Here is an 18176-nt window from a genome sequence, read left to right as displayed (position 1 = left end):
CCAGTTCCATTGCCTCAAAACACTACTCACATCTACAGTTATTCCCAGTTTCAAATAAAAACTACCAGCATAAGATACCCAGGGCAGTAGTATGTATCGTGACTGACAGAATAAAAGTGAAGAAAAAAAATTGTAACTTTTACAAGTACAGTACTATAAATGTACACGGTCTGTTAAAGACGCAAACCAAATGTATGTGTGTACTGTATAATATTAACAATAAGAGCAGCTCACTACTGAAAATGGCAAATATAGGAGGCAGTCAGGATCGACTCTTGATTACAAGTCAGCAAATCTTACCGCTACGCCATTTACGAGTGAGCTTTCTCGTAGGCTGTGGTAATTCTAGCGCTAAAGATACCAAGCCAGGGCCTTCATTCTCCCAGCTGGTGTATGATCACCTATCTCAGCTTTCAATAGAGTTTGAGCATTATTCCCAACCACAAAAGACTCCCAAAATGAGAAGGAATGGATCCGTGACCCATTTGTGAATAAGCCAGGTGAATCAACTTTGTCTGTGCTTGAAGAAGATCAACTGCTTGAGGTTGCAAATGATGGTGGCCTTAAAAGTATGTTTGAGACAACTTCAAATCTCCATACGTTTTGGATGAAAGTCAAGGCAGAATATCCTGAGGTTGCCACAAAAGCACTGAAAAGTCTGCTTCCATTTCCAACATCCTATCTTTGTGAGGCAGAGTTTTCTGCAGTGACAGCAACCAAAATGAGATTATGGAGTAGACTGAACATAAGCAACACACTTTGTGTGTCACTGTCTTCCATCATTCCCAGACGGGATTGTCTGATTGCAGGAAAACAAGGTCAGGGTTCCCACTGATTCTGCACTATGGTAAGTTGTATAATTTCTATTACAATATTATAACTTAATAATAATAATAGAAATGTAATGTAAATTGTGTATAAAGCTGCCCTACGAATCCACCTCAAATGCACCCAAAGCTGTCCCTGGAAAAATTTGCTTCTAGTAAAGCGGTCCTTGGTGTCAAAAAGGTTGGGGACCACTGGTCTATAGGACAGTAGTGAGACCAGCTATGTTATATGGGTTGGAGATGGTAGCATTGACCAGAAAGCAGGAGACGGAACTGGAGGTGGCAGAGATGTTAAGATTTGCATTGGGCGTGACAAAGATGGACAGGATTAGAAATGAGTACATTAGAGGGTCAGCTCAGGTTGGGCGGTTGGAAGACAAAGGAAGACAGGCGAGATTGTGTTGATTTGGACATGTGCAGAGGAGAGATGCTAGGTATACTGTATTGGGAAAAGGATGTTAATGACAAAGCTGCCAGGCAATTGGAAAAGATGAAGCCCAAAGAGAAGGTTTATAGATGTGCTGAGAGGGGACATGCAGGTGGTGGGTGTAACAGAGCAAGATGCAGAAGACAGGACAATAGGGAAGAAGATGATCCACTGTGGCAACCCCTAGCGGGGGCAGCAAAAGAAGACGACGACGACATTTATGTCATGTATTGTATTTTCAAAATAAAACTAATGTTTACTATTACAACCAAAATGTTGTGAAATCGGAAATGTCACATAGTTTGGATTTATGGAAGCAAATGGGATGCAGTCTTTGTGTATGAGTAATCACTGCTGTCCAATTCAGTGGTAACTTTTGGATTAGTTCAAAGGTTAAGGAACAAAATCTGATCAGTTATGTGAGGCAGTCAGAAAAACAACAGAACAAAGGCTGCTCTGAAGGAACTGTGAAGAAATAATCTTATAACGAAAAGTTCAATTTATTAAGAAGAAAACATTTTATTGACAAGTGCAACCTTAAAATTTTGATAAATACAAAAAAGGAAAGAAAGATTTGAAATGTAAATGGATCAGTAGCTTGTGATATATGAAATTTGAGGAATGTGTTCATTAAATATTACTCTTCAAAGTAAATGTTATTAATCAGCTAATGTGTTCTCTATATACTGATGCAATCTCACATGAGCAAATGTCATAAACCTGACAAGATGGTTTTCTAACAAACCCGATTTGAATATTCTGGTGTTATAAAAGCAGCTTTAAAGAGTAGCGTTTACATTTTAGTCAATACACAGAAACGGTTTGTGCACATGGTAAGATAAATCGAACAATCCACGGTGATCATGCCATTATTCACAAGCCATATGATGAAATCCTCCAAAGCCTTCAAACTCCTTACCATCCCATTTGTTGCTCCTCTTAGAGAACATCCCCCCTTTCTGCCACACAAAATTCAAGTTCAAGTGTATATAATGGAATCAGAGAGTATACAGACCCCTTCACTTTCTGCACAACTGGTGTATATTTAAATTCAAAAGGATATTTTCAGATCAATCTCTACTCAATACCCCATAATGACTAAGTAAAAAGTTTAAAGAGAGTTACAGAAAGCAATCTCTCTTATTATTAAAAAAAATAAATAAATCTTGGAAGGAGACAATATGTGATCTTCTCAGAAGAAATTTGATGTCCCGCGAGAGACACTTTAATGTTATGTGAGACAAAGCAGTAAGATAAAAGAACAGCTGTGATAATTAAAAAAATCACAGGGACAAACACTCAAAAAAGTCGGTTTATTTATTAGGGAGAAAGAAACCATATTCACGGGCAGTTATACATTGCGTTGTCACGATGTAGCTCCAAACACAGAATCAAAACTCAATGCGATATTGACGAAAAGTTAAAATATTGTTTTAACTTTTTTAAGTTTTACAGTAAAAGTGTAAGTTTGTGTGTTAGTTTCAAAGCCAAACAGAACGAAAACGTATAACGCAACAAATACCTCTAACGCAACATGAAATATAGTTTTCTTTCAATTGATTACATTTTCTATTTTTTAAATGGTTAGGTCTATTATGCATATGTAACAATTCCAAAGACAATAATCTGTTTAAATTATACATCCACTTCCCTATACGTGAGTGACAGAGCCGCGAAGTGGCTAGCACGTATTACCAGCCTGGGGGTTGGCGAGCCAAGCGAGCAGGGAGGCAGAGCCCCTTAGTATATTAAATTAATAAAAATATTTGGTTTACATAAGATACTTAAAAATAGACTCAAGCCAAAGTTATCCATAGTATCTTGTTGAAACTCCCAAAAAAGATATCTGGTTTTACCCAATAGAAGTCCAGTATCTAATAATTTATGAACAAAAAAAAAGTTTTGGAACATTTCAATTCCTAGGCGTTGTATGCCAAGACAAAAAATAACATTGATGGAGATTAGAGATATCAGCTTCAAATGCTAATAAAAATGCTAATCTATAGATCTTGCAAAGGAAGAATGTGCAGCATTTGAGGGAGACGAATCAGACAACAATAAAACTGAAACGGAGTAAAAGAATTGAAAATTTTTAATACATTATAAATTAAGGATGCTTTAGTTTTATGTATCCAGTTTAAAAATAACTATTTACTGACATTTATAATATAATTATATCTCTAATATGCTTATACTGTGTAAAAGCAGCTTTAATAATGCTCCTTTCAGATTATATTACTACTGTGTAAGTAAGGTGATTCCAGTCATACCTTCTTTCGGATGTCTTCATCATTTGCTCCCAGGGATGCATACAATTTAAAAGCAGCCTGTCTCAATTCATGAGCATGTTTAAGGTCATGGTCAAGCTGGAAAGTTAGAGGAAAAAAAACATCAAACAACTTTCTGTATTACTGATAAAAATTTAGCAATCTTAAAATGCATTTGGTGGTCAATTTTTGAGTGAGTCACTCAACTAGCTCCAGCTGCTGAAATATAAAAAGAAATGCAGAATACATTTACAATTGATATGTTACTGCCCAAAGAAATAGTGAAAATGTTCCTTCTCACACTGCTCAAAAAGACACTCAAAAATAAATTACAAATGAATTACAATCATAAAATAAACAAACTGATTTCTTTCATCACATAACATGGAAATCAACCTTCAAAACAGACCAGAATTTTTATCCACTGAAAACATATTTCCAAAAATGCAAAAAATGGCACATTCTATATGAAATTAGTTATGTGTCACACCAGTTTACATTGTGGGGTCTGGATACCATGTTTAGCAATTTGTACTAGTTTGATTACAAAGAGTAATGATTAGCAGTGGCGCACTGTGAGAAACCACAACGCTTTTAGATACACAAAAGAAAAATCCACAAAGAAAGGGATAAAAAAGGAAAATCTGTAGCTTGGCTTGGGTTAATTTCCAAATTTTTATTTTTATTTTTTTTTTCTTATTTAAACTTTGTGAGTGCTAAATAAATCGTCTAGAGTAGCGCACTGGCTGATAGTAATTGTAGTCCCCTTGTCGGCATTTGAACAAGGTTGCAGATAAGTATGAAGAGGTAGGGGGGATAATATATAGTTTATTTACAGATCAGTTCCACAAACATTAACTACACTCATAACCACAGCACCTGGAAAGCACTTGCTAAATGTACTTTCATTGAGCTTTTCTCCTTCAGTTCATTTTTGCAGATGGCCTTCTTTTGTATAAACTGGCATGCAATATTCCTCAGTGCGACTGCTGTTGGTTAGCTGCTCCTTACATAAACACGCTGTCAAAGGGCTTGTTTATACTTATCGCATTAAGACCACAACATAGTGATTGTGGTTAGTGAGTGAAATACATTGTATTCTGCTAGTCAGTAGGTACAGTTTTTATTCAATATCAGATACCTAACAATGTCACAGATGAGACTCCACAGATGAAGAAGAGTTATTCCTACTATTTTTGACTAAGAGAAAAAAAGAAGCAAGATGTACTGTCCAAAAGTGTTGAAGCAAGGGCACGTCAAAGTATAAAGCAGCCTTTATGAGATATATAACAGGAAACATGCTGAAGTGTGGCGAAGAATGCATGAGAGCTGTTGGTTGGGAACTGGGTTTAACTTTGTCCTATGCATTCTTGCAAAATTTTCTAGTCTTGTGCTTTCTTGCAAGAAATTTTCAAATTATAAGTGTTATTTTTTTAAAACATTTAAGGAATCTATGCATTTTAATTGAATTAAATTAATTAGCAACAGACTGGAATTGAACCATTTCTCCAATTATAACCATTATCCTACATTAATCAAGTTTTATATGATGTGTCATTTGCTTTCCATAGTTTAAGGTAGTTAGAAATTTAACTTTAATGAATCTAAGCATTTTAAATGAATTAAATGAAATATTTTATGGGTGCCCCACAATTTTTTCACATATTATCAACAGAATCTTAGTACAAGAAATAAAAATTATTATTTTTTAATAAAATAATGTCACTTAAAACCTTTTTTTTTTTTTTTTTTAAAATATATTTTTAGCCACCCCAATGCCACATTGTCCTCAGCACGTTACAAAAACCATGACTTGGGTGAGAAGGTGATTTGACAGAAATGACATTAGTGACAGAGTGGACCAACAATTTTAAAGTGAAATGTGACATTCATTCATATTCATTTCTCATTTCATTTTAGCCATGGTGAAACCTTACATATGAGAAGTACTAAAAATGTGTTTATCTATTAGAGAATAAAAACATTTACGCTTTCTTAGAAAAGCCAAACAAATCACTAAAAATAGTACTTTGCCAAAATTCTATATAAATTATGAAAAATTGGTACTATTTAAAAACGAAAAATTACCTTGTGTACACAGGTCACGAACCCTAGACCATTTGATTGAATATCCAACAAGCTAACCATTTGTGCAATGCTTCTTAACTGTCACATTGAAGTAATTTGAGAAAACATCAATATCAATTGATCGAAATGAGCTTTTATTTATTTTTTTTTAAATAATTTGACTACATTGGTCTTGAACCTGCAACCATTTCATCGAAAGTCCAACATGCTAACCACTTGACCAGCACAGATTTATATTTATATATATATATATATATATATATATATATATATAAAGTATACATAAAGTTTATATATATATACTGTATATAGTGTGTGTGCATAATCGCTAAAATTGTAATACAAGAAGATGAGAAATTTAAATATAACACAGAAACGTACAGATCCCAAGTCAAAACTGATGAAATACTGCATTGTCACCAGAGATCAGTATGCGCGCAAAGTTTGACGGAAATTGGTTCAGTAAAAGTGGGTAAAAAATTGATTGCTATATTTGACCCACACAAATACAGAGGACAAGTTAAATAAAATCATGTCAAAAATGTACACTAACGCTCCTTCCAAATTTTAAGTGTTCAGCATTAGGAAAGGATACATTATCAAAAACAAGGGGATTCACTCCATTACAAGCAGATCATGCCTTATGCAGTTACAGAAAAGGCACAAGAGGTATCTTATAATAAACTAGCAAAATACCCACGCTTCGCAGCGGAGAAGTAGTGTGTTAAAGAAGTTATGAAAAAGAAAAGGAAACATCACACCACTGCATATATACATATACATACACACACACACACATATATACATATATATATACATACACATATATATACATATATATATATATATATATATACATACATATATATATACATACATATATATATATATACATATATATATATATATACATATATATATATATACATATACATATATATATATATACACACACACACACACACACACACACAGTGGTGTGAAAAACTATTTGCCCCCTTCCTGATTTCTTATTCTTTTGCATGTTTGTCACACAAAATGTTTCTGATCATCAAACACATTTAACCATTAGTCAAATATAACACAAGTAAACACAAAATGCAGTTTTTAAATGATGGTTTTTATTATTTAGGAGAAAAAATCCAAACCTACATGGCCCTGTGTGAAAAAGGAATTGCCCCTTGTTAAAGAATAACCTAACTGTGGTGTATCACACCTGAGTTCAATTTCCGTAGCCACCCCCAGGCCTGATTACTGCCACACCTGTTTCAATCAAGAAATCACTTAAATAGGAGCGCCTGACACAGAGAAGTAGACCAAAAGCACCTCAAAAGCTAGACATCATGCCAAGATCCAAAGAAATTCAGGAACAAATGAGAACAGAAGTAATTGAGATCTATCAGTCTGGTAAAGGTTATAAAGCCATTTCTAAAGCTTTGGGACTCCAGCGAACCACAGTGAGAGCCATTATCCACAAATGGCAAAAACATGAAACAGTGGTGAACCTTCCCAGGAGTGGCCGGCCGACCAAAATAAGCCCCAAGAGCGCAGAGACGACTCATCCGAGAGGTCACAAAAGACCCCAGGACAACGTCTAAAGAACTACAGGCCTCACTTGCCTCAATTAAGGTCAGTGTTCACGACTCCACCATAAGAAAGGAGACTGGGCAAAAACGGCCTGCATGGCAGATTTCCAAGACGCAAACCACTGTTAAGCAAAAGAACATTAGGGCTCGTCTCAATTTTGCTAAGAAACATCTCAATGATTGCCAAGACTTTTGGGAAAATACCTTGTGGACTGATGAGACAAAAGTTGAACTTTTTGGAAGGTAAATGTCCCGTTACATCTGGCGTAAAAGGAACACAGCATTTCAGAAAAAGAACATCATACCAACAGTAAAATATAGTTGTCCAGGAGAAAAGCAATCTTGCCTCAAATCAATGGCAACCTGTTGTAGGGTCTGTCCATGAGACTTATTACTTGTCATCGCAAAGCAGAGCCTTACTGGAAATTGGAGGCATTTGAATTGAAATGGGAGATCAGAGGGTAGAACGGGGATGCGAGGAATACATTGAGTGTGGAGAAACTGTAGAGACAGCGTGTGTATTAACTTGTGGATTTTTCTGTGAGAATTTGGTGGCAGCGTGACAAAGTTGCTTCCGCAAGACCGCGTTAGCTGTGGAGCTCAGCTCGGAGCATATTCTTTTCTTACCTTGTCAATTGTGTAATGCGTTTTTTGAACAGGTTTGATGCATGGAAGTGATCACTCGTACTGCGTTCAGTCAGTTGACGTGAGCTGCTCTCTTGTGTGATGTTGCGATGTCCACGGCTTTATTTAATGTTAGCTAAGACCCGGCACTTGAAAGTTTCTCGCTACAGCAATTTTAACTCCGTTACAAAGTGATCCAAAGTCCTGTTTATACCTTGTGTCTTCTCATTAAACTCGTATCTCGCGAATAAAGTATTCGTCGAAGGCATGACAAACGGCAGAGTGAGCGTGTCTATAAACTTAATTTAAACTTACGGTTTACACCGTGCTTTGTTTCCGCAGTAGCTGCACCTATGAATATGCTTGTATGGGTTTTTTCTTCAGCGCTCTTTGGAGCTCTTCCTTGTTTTCTACGTACTGCGTTCACAGTCAGTTCACGTGATTACGTGGGAGGCGTGATGATGTGACACGCAACTCCGCCCCCCACGGCCATCGACCTGCAGTCCATTACAGTATATGGAGAAAAACAGGTTCCAGTTATGACCATTACGCGTAGAATTTCAAAATTAAACCTGCCCAACTTTTCTAAGTAAGCTGTAAGGAATGAGCCTGGCAAATTTCAGCCTTCTACCTACACGGGAAGTTGGAGAATTAGTGATGAGTGTGTGAGTGAGCGAGTCAGTCAGTCAGTGAGGGCTTTGCCTTTTATTAGTATTGATAAAATGCTCACCATTAACACTAGAATTACTACAGCCTACGAAAAAACGTGTAAATCCGGCACACCTTAAATCCCTTTGCACCTCTCCGTCAGTTTCTTTTGTCTTGTAAATATGTTGATAAGTCCAAGCAGCCTGCTATTGCACCATGCAAATGAATATGAATAATATGAATAATGTTGCATCCGTGTCAAAATGTTTTCTGAAATGTACTACATATTTCTACTATACATAAATTCAAGCGATAATGAGATATGAAGAAGGCAGATTCACCAACGTTTGTGTGTCAGCTTTTATCCCTCCAGATCAGATAATTTCCAATTCCATTGTCTCAAAACACTACTCACATCTATAGTTATGCCCAGTTTCAGATTAAAAGTAACTGCATCAGATCTTGGGTGGTGGGTGGGTGTTGTATTCGAGAGATTAAAAGTAAAAAAAAAAAAAACATTAACTTTTCCAAGTACTATAACTTTACACTGGTTGTTACAGGCACAAATCAAATGTATGTTTTTATTGTATAATATTAACAATAAGAGTAGCTCACTACTCAAAACGGTAAATTTGTGGGGGGAGCTGGTTTCAAACTGACCACCTCTGAATTGTAAGTCAGCAGTTCTTATGTCGTATTGTATATGCACCTTTTGTGAAAGTGTTTATTTGATATTTGGCTATCAGCCTTCACACATTATATACAGTTCATGTCTATATTTTGTCATTTATTACTAAAACATAAAAAAAGTTTCTGTTTTAACAATGTGTTTACATAGATTGTTGTAGACACAGAACACACATGAAATTATTTACTCTATACAATTCTAAGTGGCTCACTCCCAGATAATCAAGGCAGGAACTGGGAGAACTTCTTGCCCATTCTGTGGCGGTGAGGGGGATGGTATAGCAGGCTGCTTAATGCTTGTGGTTATTGACACATTTACAAGACAAAAGACGCTGACGGAAGAGGTGCGAAGGGATTTAAGGTGGGCCGAATTTACGAGTTTTTTTGTAGGCTCTGTTAATTCTAGTGTTAATCAGTATGTTCTCTGGGCCCATAATAGATATACTGGAGGTTATTAAAATGCTTGCTACTAGCCCAAATACTGCATGTGCACATGCTTTTCCTGGCCTAAAACTCATCTTTTAATAACATGAGGACCGACTTAATATTCTAACCATGACAAATTTTAATACATTCCATTCATTTGCTGGAGATTTTACCCAGCCAGACAAAGACAGACTAAGAAATATGAGAGTACACTCTGGAAGTAAACTGTATGCATTTGCCCCTGAAGTATCATACTCTTGTGTTTTAAACCTCCTGTTAGCTGTTCATGTGCAAGCTGGTAAAAAAAAAAAAGAAATTGTGTGTTCAGTCACATAAAAAATAACAGGAAATTAATCTAAAGGTGCTAATTAATTCAAATAAACTTTGCACTAGTCGAGATATTAGACAGAGCACATTTACTGCATCATTATAGATACAAGTAACAAAATGAAATAACAAACTAAAGGTTCTATAAACTTCATGGGTCTTTTTTGCCCAAAAACACAGAAACGATCATTTTGATAAACTTACCCGCTTGATATCGGTGATGGCACTGACTGAGCTGGGGTATTTGAAGTAGTCAGCAAGCATGGCAATAAGATGGTCAGTGATGCTGGCAGTTCTCTGAAGTTCTACATCAAGTTCAATTAGATAGGCTAACGTTTCTGCACCTTCAACTCTTTCCTCTAGCAACCGGTCCTTATTGCACATTCGGACTAGGCACGGAAGTGTCTAAGTAAAACAAAAGTCACTTTACATTTTGTTTACATAAACCACAAACCTTCCTTCAGAAAGAGCAAGACAAAGAAAAAAAAGCTAGAAAATATCGACAGAGAAAATAAAGTCTATAGCTGCATGAAATAAAAAAAAATATTGAAAATATTTAAAAATAAACTAATAATGATATTTAACATTTGCAATGTATGACTGAAACCAAATATTACTTTATAGATAATTAAGCCCATTGTTAGATCATCAACAGAATTAATAAAATGAAGTCCTGAAGACAACATTGAATGTAATGGAACCAAACTCTACTTAAGACTATAAACAAAAACAAATACAGTAATCCTTTGCGATCAATGAGGGTTAGGGGCACAAGACCCCTATGAATGTGAAAAATAGCAAACACATTTTGGGCCCATGACTACATACTTTAAGTGTATTGCACTAAATAAGATGCAAAAACTTGCAAGATACATATTGTACTAAATAAGATGCAAATACTTGCAAGATAAAACGATGACTGCGCAATCTAATTATGTGTGCAAGACTGGGTGCAAAGACAAAGATACAGAGTGTCCCCCAGACAAACTGCGAAGTTCAGGAGTTCTTTGGTGAACTGTAACGTTTTCTGAAATTTATATTATAATACATAATATATGTGTATATTTAAGGTAGTAAATGAAAAACATTATTAATATTACAGATAGAAATTAAATCCAATAAAACACTAAGCACAAAATTATAAACACAGTCCAGTTTCGCAAATGCAGATGAAGATGGTAGTGATGAAGATAAATCCCCTTTGAACAGTCTTCTAGAAGTTATGGAAATTTTTGTCCTACCGTGACATCAATATATGTGAAGGTTTACAGAAGTTGGGAGAACTCCCAGACAGACATTTTCCAACCAAAACAAATTCACATCAACAAGCGGGCAAAGGTCAAGAACATAAATCCTGGGAAATCTGTAATCTAGTTGGTATAATTGTAATCCAATTGTGCATTTAAGTGTTAAAAACAAAAAGGCAGCATCGACTGGGATCCTGCCAGCTTGTTATGGCACACTTTTAAAGCTACCATGCTCATCTTTCACCCCAGAGCCATTGCAGCAACAGCTGAAGCTGCCCAATAACATAGTACTCCCAGGGTTTCTGGGATTTGCAGACTAGGACTTTAAGAAGCAGGGCTTACAGCATTGTCTGTGGTTTTCCGCAAACAGGTCGCAAAACTTGCAAAATAACTTAATTCAATTATTGATGACAACCCCACATATATGCAGAACCACAAATCAAACTCGCAAATTACAAGGGCCAATCTGTACATGTTTTAACAAATCCACAGGTGGTATCTAAGATAAAAATACCACTGCATGGTTAGAATAATGTAGGCAGATTAAGTCATAAGCAATCAGCTCTGTAACTGTAGTATAAGAACCATCACTCCTGTGAAGTTCAAGAAGTCTGGGGCACTTGCTGCAGCTGTGGGAAAGGGGTCAAGGGCAGATAGCGGCAACTCTGGATATAGTTTTATTTTACATTATTAATCTGGTAAAGATTGTTTTTTTAATATAGGACCGCCACATTTTTCAGTACATCAGAAAATTAAACCTTTCTCTACTTAGTGCATTTCTAGTTAAATAATATAACAAAATTTTTATGTGGGTGAACGGGTTAACAGTATAATTGTATCTTTTTTTAATAATAATAATAATTTTAAATATATTTTTAATACGTGCACTTCATAAATTGACTGTAAATGCATGCAGAAAAAGAAAATATGACCAGAGAAGGATAAAAGAATCTTTGAACATAAAATCAAGAGCACTCTCATCATGTCACTGGTGTACAATCTCATGATGCACAGCTTTTCAAAAGAAGAAACTTAATAGGCAATATGTAATATATGTATGAACATGACTCATATACAACCCCAAATCAGAAAAAGTTAGGACAGTGTGGAAAATGTGAAAAAAAAAATAAAGCAGTAATTTACAAATTTATCTTAACTTTTATTTCATTGTAGACAGTATGAACACAAGATACAGTGGAACCTCGGTTCACGACCATAATTCGTTCCAGAACTTTGGTCGTAAACCGAGTTGGTCGTGAACCGAAGCAGTTTCCCCCATAGGATTGTATGTAAATACAATTAATCCGTTCCAGACCGTACAAACTGTATGTAAATATGTAAAAATATGTAAAGATTAAGCACAAATATAGTTAATTACACCATAGAATCCACAGTGTAATAGTAAACTAATGTAAAAACATTGAATAACACTGACACAAAACACCCAGGCTCCCTGATCAGCTACAGGAGCTGGCTCGCTCACGCGCTCTCTCTCTGTGTAGCACGAGCGCAGAAACACACACACACATACATACACACACACACCTATCCGTCCCCCCAATCCCTTCCCTGTCAGCTGCCCGGCTCTCTAATCTCTCTGTAGCATGTGCTCGCAGCATTTTTTTTTAAAATGACTTTTAAGCACAGCAGGAAAAAAAAATCCGAAGCGCTTGCAAAAACCAACTCACAAGCAAACAAAAAAGTGAGATTGCAGGAGATCACGCTATTAAACCTAAAGCCTGATCGCTATAAACAATGTTTTTAAAATGAGTTTTAAGCACAGCAGAAAAAAACATCGCACAAATCCGAACTTCATTTAAAACCAACTCGCAAGTAACCAAAAAAGTAACATAGCAACAAATCACACGAAGAAGTCCTCCATGTAAACAATTTTTAATGAGTTTTAAGCACAAGGAAAAAAGCGAACATTTGAAAAAAGAGAAAAATAACATTGCAACAAATCGCATTATGAACTAAAAAAATTACTTTTGAAAAATCCGTAATACAAGAACCACCAAGAAAACTAACCTTGCATGAAACGAGTTCTGGCATGAAGTGTTTTCCTTCAGGTGTTTTCTCTCTTGTGATTTCTTGGGTTTCTGGTGCTTTTAGCTGTTTAGCTGGTGGGAGTGAAAGCCTCATGCAGCCATTCTAAAAGAACGTTCTTGTGACCCTCCACATTACTGGCAGTCTGGCTTTGTTTACATTATGCTGCTTGAAAGCACGAGGGTTCTCCGATTGGTAAATGAGTAAACTGGTAAACATTTTTTCCACCTTTTGTAATTTCTTTCTTTACAGTACTTCGATTTCAATTTTCTTCAAAACTTTCTTCTGACCACTCTCCACTTGCTTAGAAGCCATAGTTAACTGCAAAAGCACACGAAATACTGTAGAGCACAAAGAGAGTGCACGTCTTATTGAAAACAATGAACAAGGAGCGGCTTTTCTTAAATGAAAAAGCATGGCAGCTCTCTTTCTCTCTCAGGCTGCCTGTGGGGAGGGGGATGTTTTCGCTTGCACTACAGCCTACAGATAGGCAGGCAAACACGTGCAGCAATCTCCTCCTCCCCTTTCCCAGCAGGCACGCGTGCTCGCTCGCCCTTTCTCTCTCTCTCTCAACTGAGGACGCGAAAGGAAACTGGCTTGTTCAGCAAACACGTGAAGCAATCTCCTCCTCCCCCTCCCTAGCAGGCACGTGCTCGCTCGCCCTTTCTCTCTCTCTCTTTCTCTCTCTCTTTCAGCTCAGCTTGCAGGCAGGCAAGGGAACCTGGCTTGTTCGTATACCGAGTGTGTGGTTGTGAACCGAGGCAAAAGTTTGGCGATCTTTTTGGTCGTGAACCGAGTTGTACGTGAACCGGGACGTTCGTGAACCGAGGTTCCACTGTAATTCATGTTTTTTTTGGTCAACATCATTTGATTTGTAAATAAACATCCATTCTTGCCATTCAGGCTTGCAACACATTCCAAAAAAAGTTGGGATGGGGTCAATTCAGGGGTAGTAATGAGGTATAATAACTAAATAATGATGTGATTTTAAACTGGTGATGTTAACAGGTGATTGCAATCATGATTCGGTACAAAAGCAGCATCGAGGAAAGGCCTACTCCTTTAGGAGCAAAGATGGGCAGAGGATTGCCAGTTTGCCACCAAGTACGGGCAAAAATCCTTGAAATGATGAAGAAAAACGTTTCTCAAAGACAGATAGGAAGAGATTTGGGCATTTCTCCCTCTACAGTGAATAACATAGTGAAAAGAATAAGGGAATCTGGAGAAATTACCGTGCGCAAAGGCCAAGGGTGCAAGCCTAAACTGAATAGCCGTGAATTCCGAGCCCTCAGACGGCACTGCATTAAAAACCGTCATTCATCAATAAATGATATAACTGCGTGGGCTCAGGACTACTTCAGGAAGTCACTCTCAAGCACTACAGTACGTAGTTACATTAGGAAATGCCAGCTAAAACTGAATTGTGCCAAAAGGAAGCCCTACATAAATAGTGTCCAGAAGCGCCGTCAACTTCTCTGGGCTCGGAGGCATCTGGGATGGTCCATTGTGCAGTGGAAACGTGTATTGTGGTCAGGCGAATCGGTTTTCACATCTTTTTTGGAAGAAATGGATGCCGTGTGCTGTGGACCAAAGAGGAAAAGGACCATCCAGACTGTTACCAGATACAAGTCCAAAAGCCAGCGTCTGTCATGGTATGGGGTTGTGTCAGTGCCTTCAGCAAAGGTAACTCGCACTTCTGGGATGGCACCATCAATGCTGAGAAGTATATTTCAGTTTTGGAGGAACAAATGCTGCCTTCAAAACGACGTCTTTTCCAGGGGTGCCCATGCTTATTTCAGCAAGACAATGCCAAACCACATACTGCGCGCATAAGAAAGGCATGGCTGCGTAAGAAGAGGGTGCGGATGTTTGATTGGCCTGCCTGCAGCCCTGATTTGTCTCCTATAGAGAATGTTTGGCACATTTTGAAACGAAAAGTGCGTCATGAAGACCCCGTACTGTTGCGCACCTAAAACGTTGTTTGCAGAAAGAATGGGACAAACTAACACCTGCAACACTTAGTCTTCAATCTTCTTAGATTTCTTCAATGCCTAAACGTCTTTTAAGTGTTGTTAAAAGACAGGGGAACTGTACAAAGTGGTAAATGCTGCACTGTCCCAACTTTTTTTGAAATGTGTTGCAAGCCTGAATGGCAAGAATGGTTATTTATTTACAAATCAAATGATGTTGACAAAAACATGAATTATTTTGTGTTCATACTGTCTCAATGAAATAAAATTTGAGGAGAATTTATAATTTGCTTTTTTCTTTACATTTTCCACACTGTCCCAACTTTTTCTGATTTGGGGTTGTAAAATATACATCATACTTTCAAAAATGTAAAAAGAACCAGGCCCGGGGTGTCAATCCAGGACATAAAATGGTAAAAAGACAATAATACTAAAAACTGAGCAAATGATTGAGAATTTTACTAGGCTGCACTACAGACACAAACACTGCATGGTTGGAAACCTAATTACGACGTTTTTACATAATGTACTACTCAAACCAAAAATCATTTTGGATCAAAAGATCTACTTACCTTTAATACAATACAGTTAAAGGTAGTTCTGAATGCACCAGCTCTGCACATATACGTTAGACTGTACATTAAGAAAAAATAAAAGTAATTTGGTTTAAATAAATGTCATTGTTTAAACTTATCAAGCATTATTGGTCAACTAATAAACATCATTTTAATGAAGGCTTATATCTTGCTACAATTTAAATGAATGCTGCAATCAATTTTCCATTAAACATTTTAGAAGAATGTGTACCTTGAAGTGAGTTGACACTTGAACTTATTTTGATCCATGAATCATCAGTGAATTTTACTTTACCTTTAAATTCCATTAATCTATTCATTTTATGTTAAAAAAAAAAGTTCAGAATACTTCTCTGGGCTTCAAAACTCTACCTAAAAAACTTGACACTTATTTATGCATTTCTTTGGAAAATGTCAACTTTATACTTTTTTAACAAATTTCTATTGAAAAAGATTGTGAAAAGCTGCCATTGTTCTTTGGTTAGCTTAATTTCTAAATGGAAAATTCAGATTCTTCCTAATTCAGGTTATTTAAATATGAATTCATGATGGTCCACAAAGCTTGTTCAGCCAATATATAAATAACCTGTTCTTATAAATACATCAGTACTGATGCAAGAATATAGCGTCCTCATATAAAGTATCAACCTAATTGTGTTAAATAAAAAAAAGAATAATATTTATTAATAATTTAATATGTTATTACTAGAATTCTACCAGAAAATCTGAAAAGTATTAATACTTGATGACAAAGCATCTGCCTAATAATATTAAAACCAATATGGAAGATTTTTAAACTTCACAGCAGACAATGTGTATGTTCTATATGGCTGGTCCAAACTATTCTTACAGTACAGTACTCATTTTAAAAATATATATTACCAGAAAAAAACTATTCCTAAGACAACTGCAAAAGTAGTATAAAATTAAGTTTTTGTTTAAGTAAAAAATGTTAAAAGGGGCGACATAAACAAACAAAAAACAAAAAAACATGATACTGTATACACAAAATGAAATTGTTTGGGATTATTTTCGACATAAAAAAGGATAAACACTTCACTATTATTATTCTGATTATTTCAATAAACAGGATAACAATCAAGGTCTATGGATGCAAAATAATATAAATAAAAAGTGTAACTTTCAGGTTTTGAAGGTTATATAAAAGATCTCACATAGTATAAACCAATATTGTATATTTACCATTTGGCTGCTGTGAGCTGCATTTCAATGGATTTGTCCCTTTGCATCATCCTTACAAAGACCTGAGACAACAGCTCCCCATCCACCAACACTAAAACAAAAAGAATAAGCACTTAATGAGATAGCTATTCTACATACTAACAATAAACAGCTGCAACAACAATGGAAAAGATAAAAAAAAAACATGCTTAAAACGAATCTTTAATTTAGAGACATTTTGAGCAGATTATGTATTAAAACGAAAAATCAGTGAGCATTACTTGCCAATAGGAATTCGGCAGGCAAATACAGTAGAGCACTTTAAAAAAACTGCTGAAAACACATTACTTTAACATGGCCTTTTTATAACTTCACTTTAACTTAATACTGATACTCTGTATGTTCAATTCTTCATAATAACTATTCACAGTGGCTCCAAAATCCATACTGACCCCTACTCTCTCTTCTGTTTCTTTTTCCGGTTTCTTTGTGGTGGCGGCCTGCGCCACCACCACCTACTCAAAGCATCATGATGCACCAACATTGATGGGCTGAAAGCCAGAAGTCTACGTGACCATCATCATCAGATCCTTCCATGAAAACCCTAAATACAAAGAGGACTGTTTGATTTATGTTAGGTAGATGCCCAGAGGGGACTGGGCGGTCTCGTGGTCTGGAACCCCTACAGATTTTTTTTTTTTTCTCCAGCTTTGGAGTTTTTTTCTGTCCACCCTGGCCATCGGACCTTACTTATTCTATGTTAATTAATGTTGACTTATGTTTATTTTTTATTGTGTTTTATTTTTCTATTCATTTTGTAAAGCACTTCGAGCTACATTTTTTGTATGAAAATGTGCTATATAAATAAATGTTGATTGATTGATTAATTAGCTTGAAATAGAAGTTTTTTAATAGTTTATACAACTATAGAGAAAAAATTAATTTACGTTTTAAACAATTTATACAATCAATTTTCAAATATATTATTATTATTAGGAATAACTATTCAAACATAAAAGAATAAAGAAATACTAAAAAGCATCAATCCCTGGTAATTATGCTTTGTAAAAGTGTATTCACAAAGCAATCTTTAGTTACAAAAAATTGCTGATGAGATTTTCACATTTTACAAAAGAGTTCACAAGCTGTGTACAATTCTTAGGCACTTGTGAAAAAAAAACTGTAAACGGGGAATGCTTTCAAAAATAATGGTATAGATACAGTTAGGTCCATAAATATTTGGACAAAG

General features: G+C 36.0%; 1 protein-coding gene across 8 annotated transcripts in view; it reads right to left on the bottom strand.

Moving 5' to 3' along the window:
- Positions 1–18176, bottom strand: part of armc8 (armadillo repeat containing 8) — a 276158-nt gene that overhangs the window by 115030 nt on the left and 142952 nt on the right. For all 8 annotated transcript variants that reach the window (XM_039756304.1, XM_039756308.1, XM_039756310.1 and 5 more), the window contains 4 exons: positions 16949–17039; positions 15743–15803; positions 10112–10312; positions 3525–3620 (listed from right to left, as the gene is read on the bottom strand). In XM_039756304.1, the coding sequence (XP_039612238.1) occupies positions 3525–3620; positions 10112–10312; positions 15743–15803; positions 16949–17039 (449 nt within the window). The remainder of the gene's footprint in view (positions 1–3524; positions 3621–10111; positions 10313–15742; positions 15804–16948; positions 17040–18176) is intronic.

The sequence above is a fragment of the Polypterus senegalus genome, chromosome 6, assembly GCF_016835505.1.
Source record: "Polypterus senegalus isolate Bchr_013 chromosome 6, ASM1683550v1, whole genome shotgun sequence".
Lineage (NCBI taxonomy): Eukaryota > Metazoa > Chordata > Cladistia > Polypteriformes > Polypteridae > Polypterus > Polypterus senegalus.
Note: the sequence above shows the minus strand (reverse complement) of the source record. Positions and strands in the feature narration are given on the sequence as shown.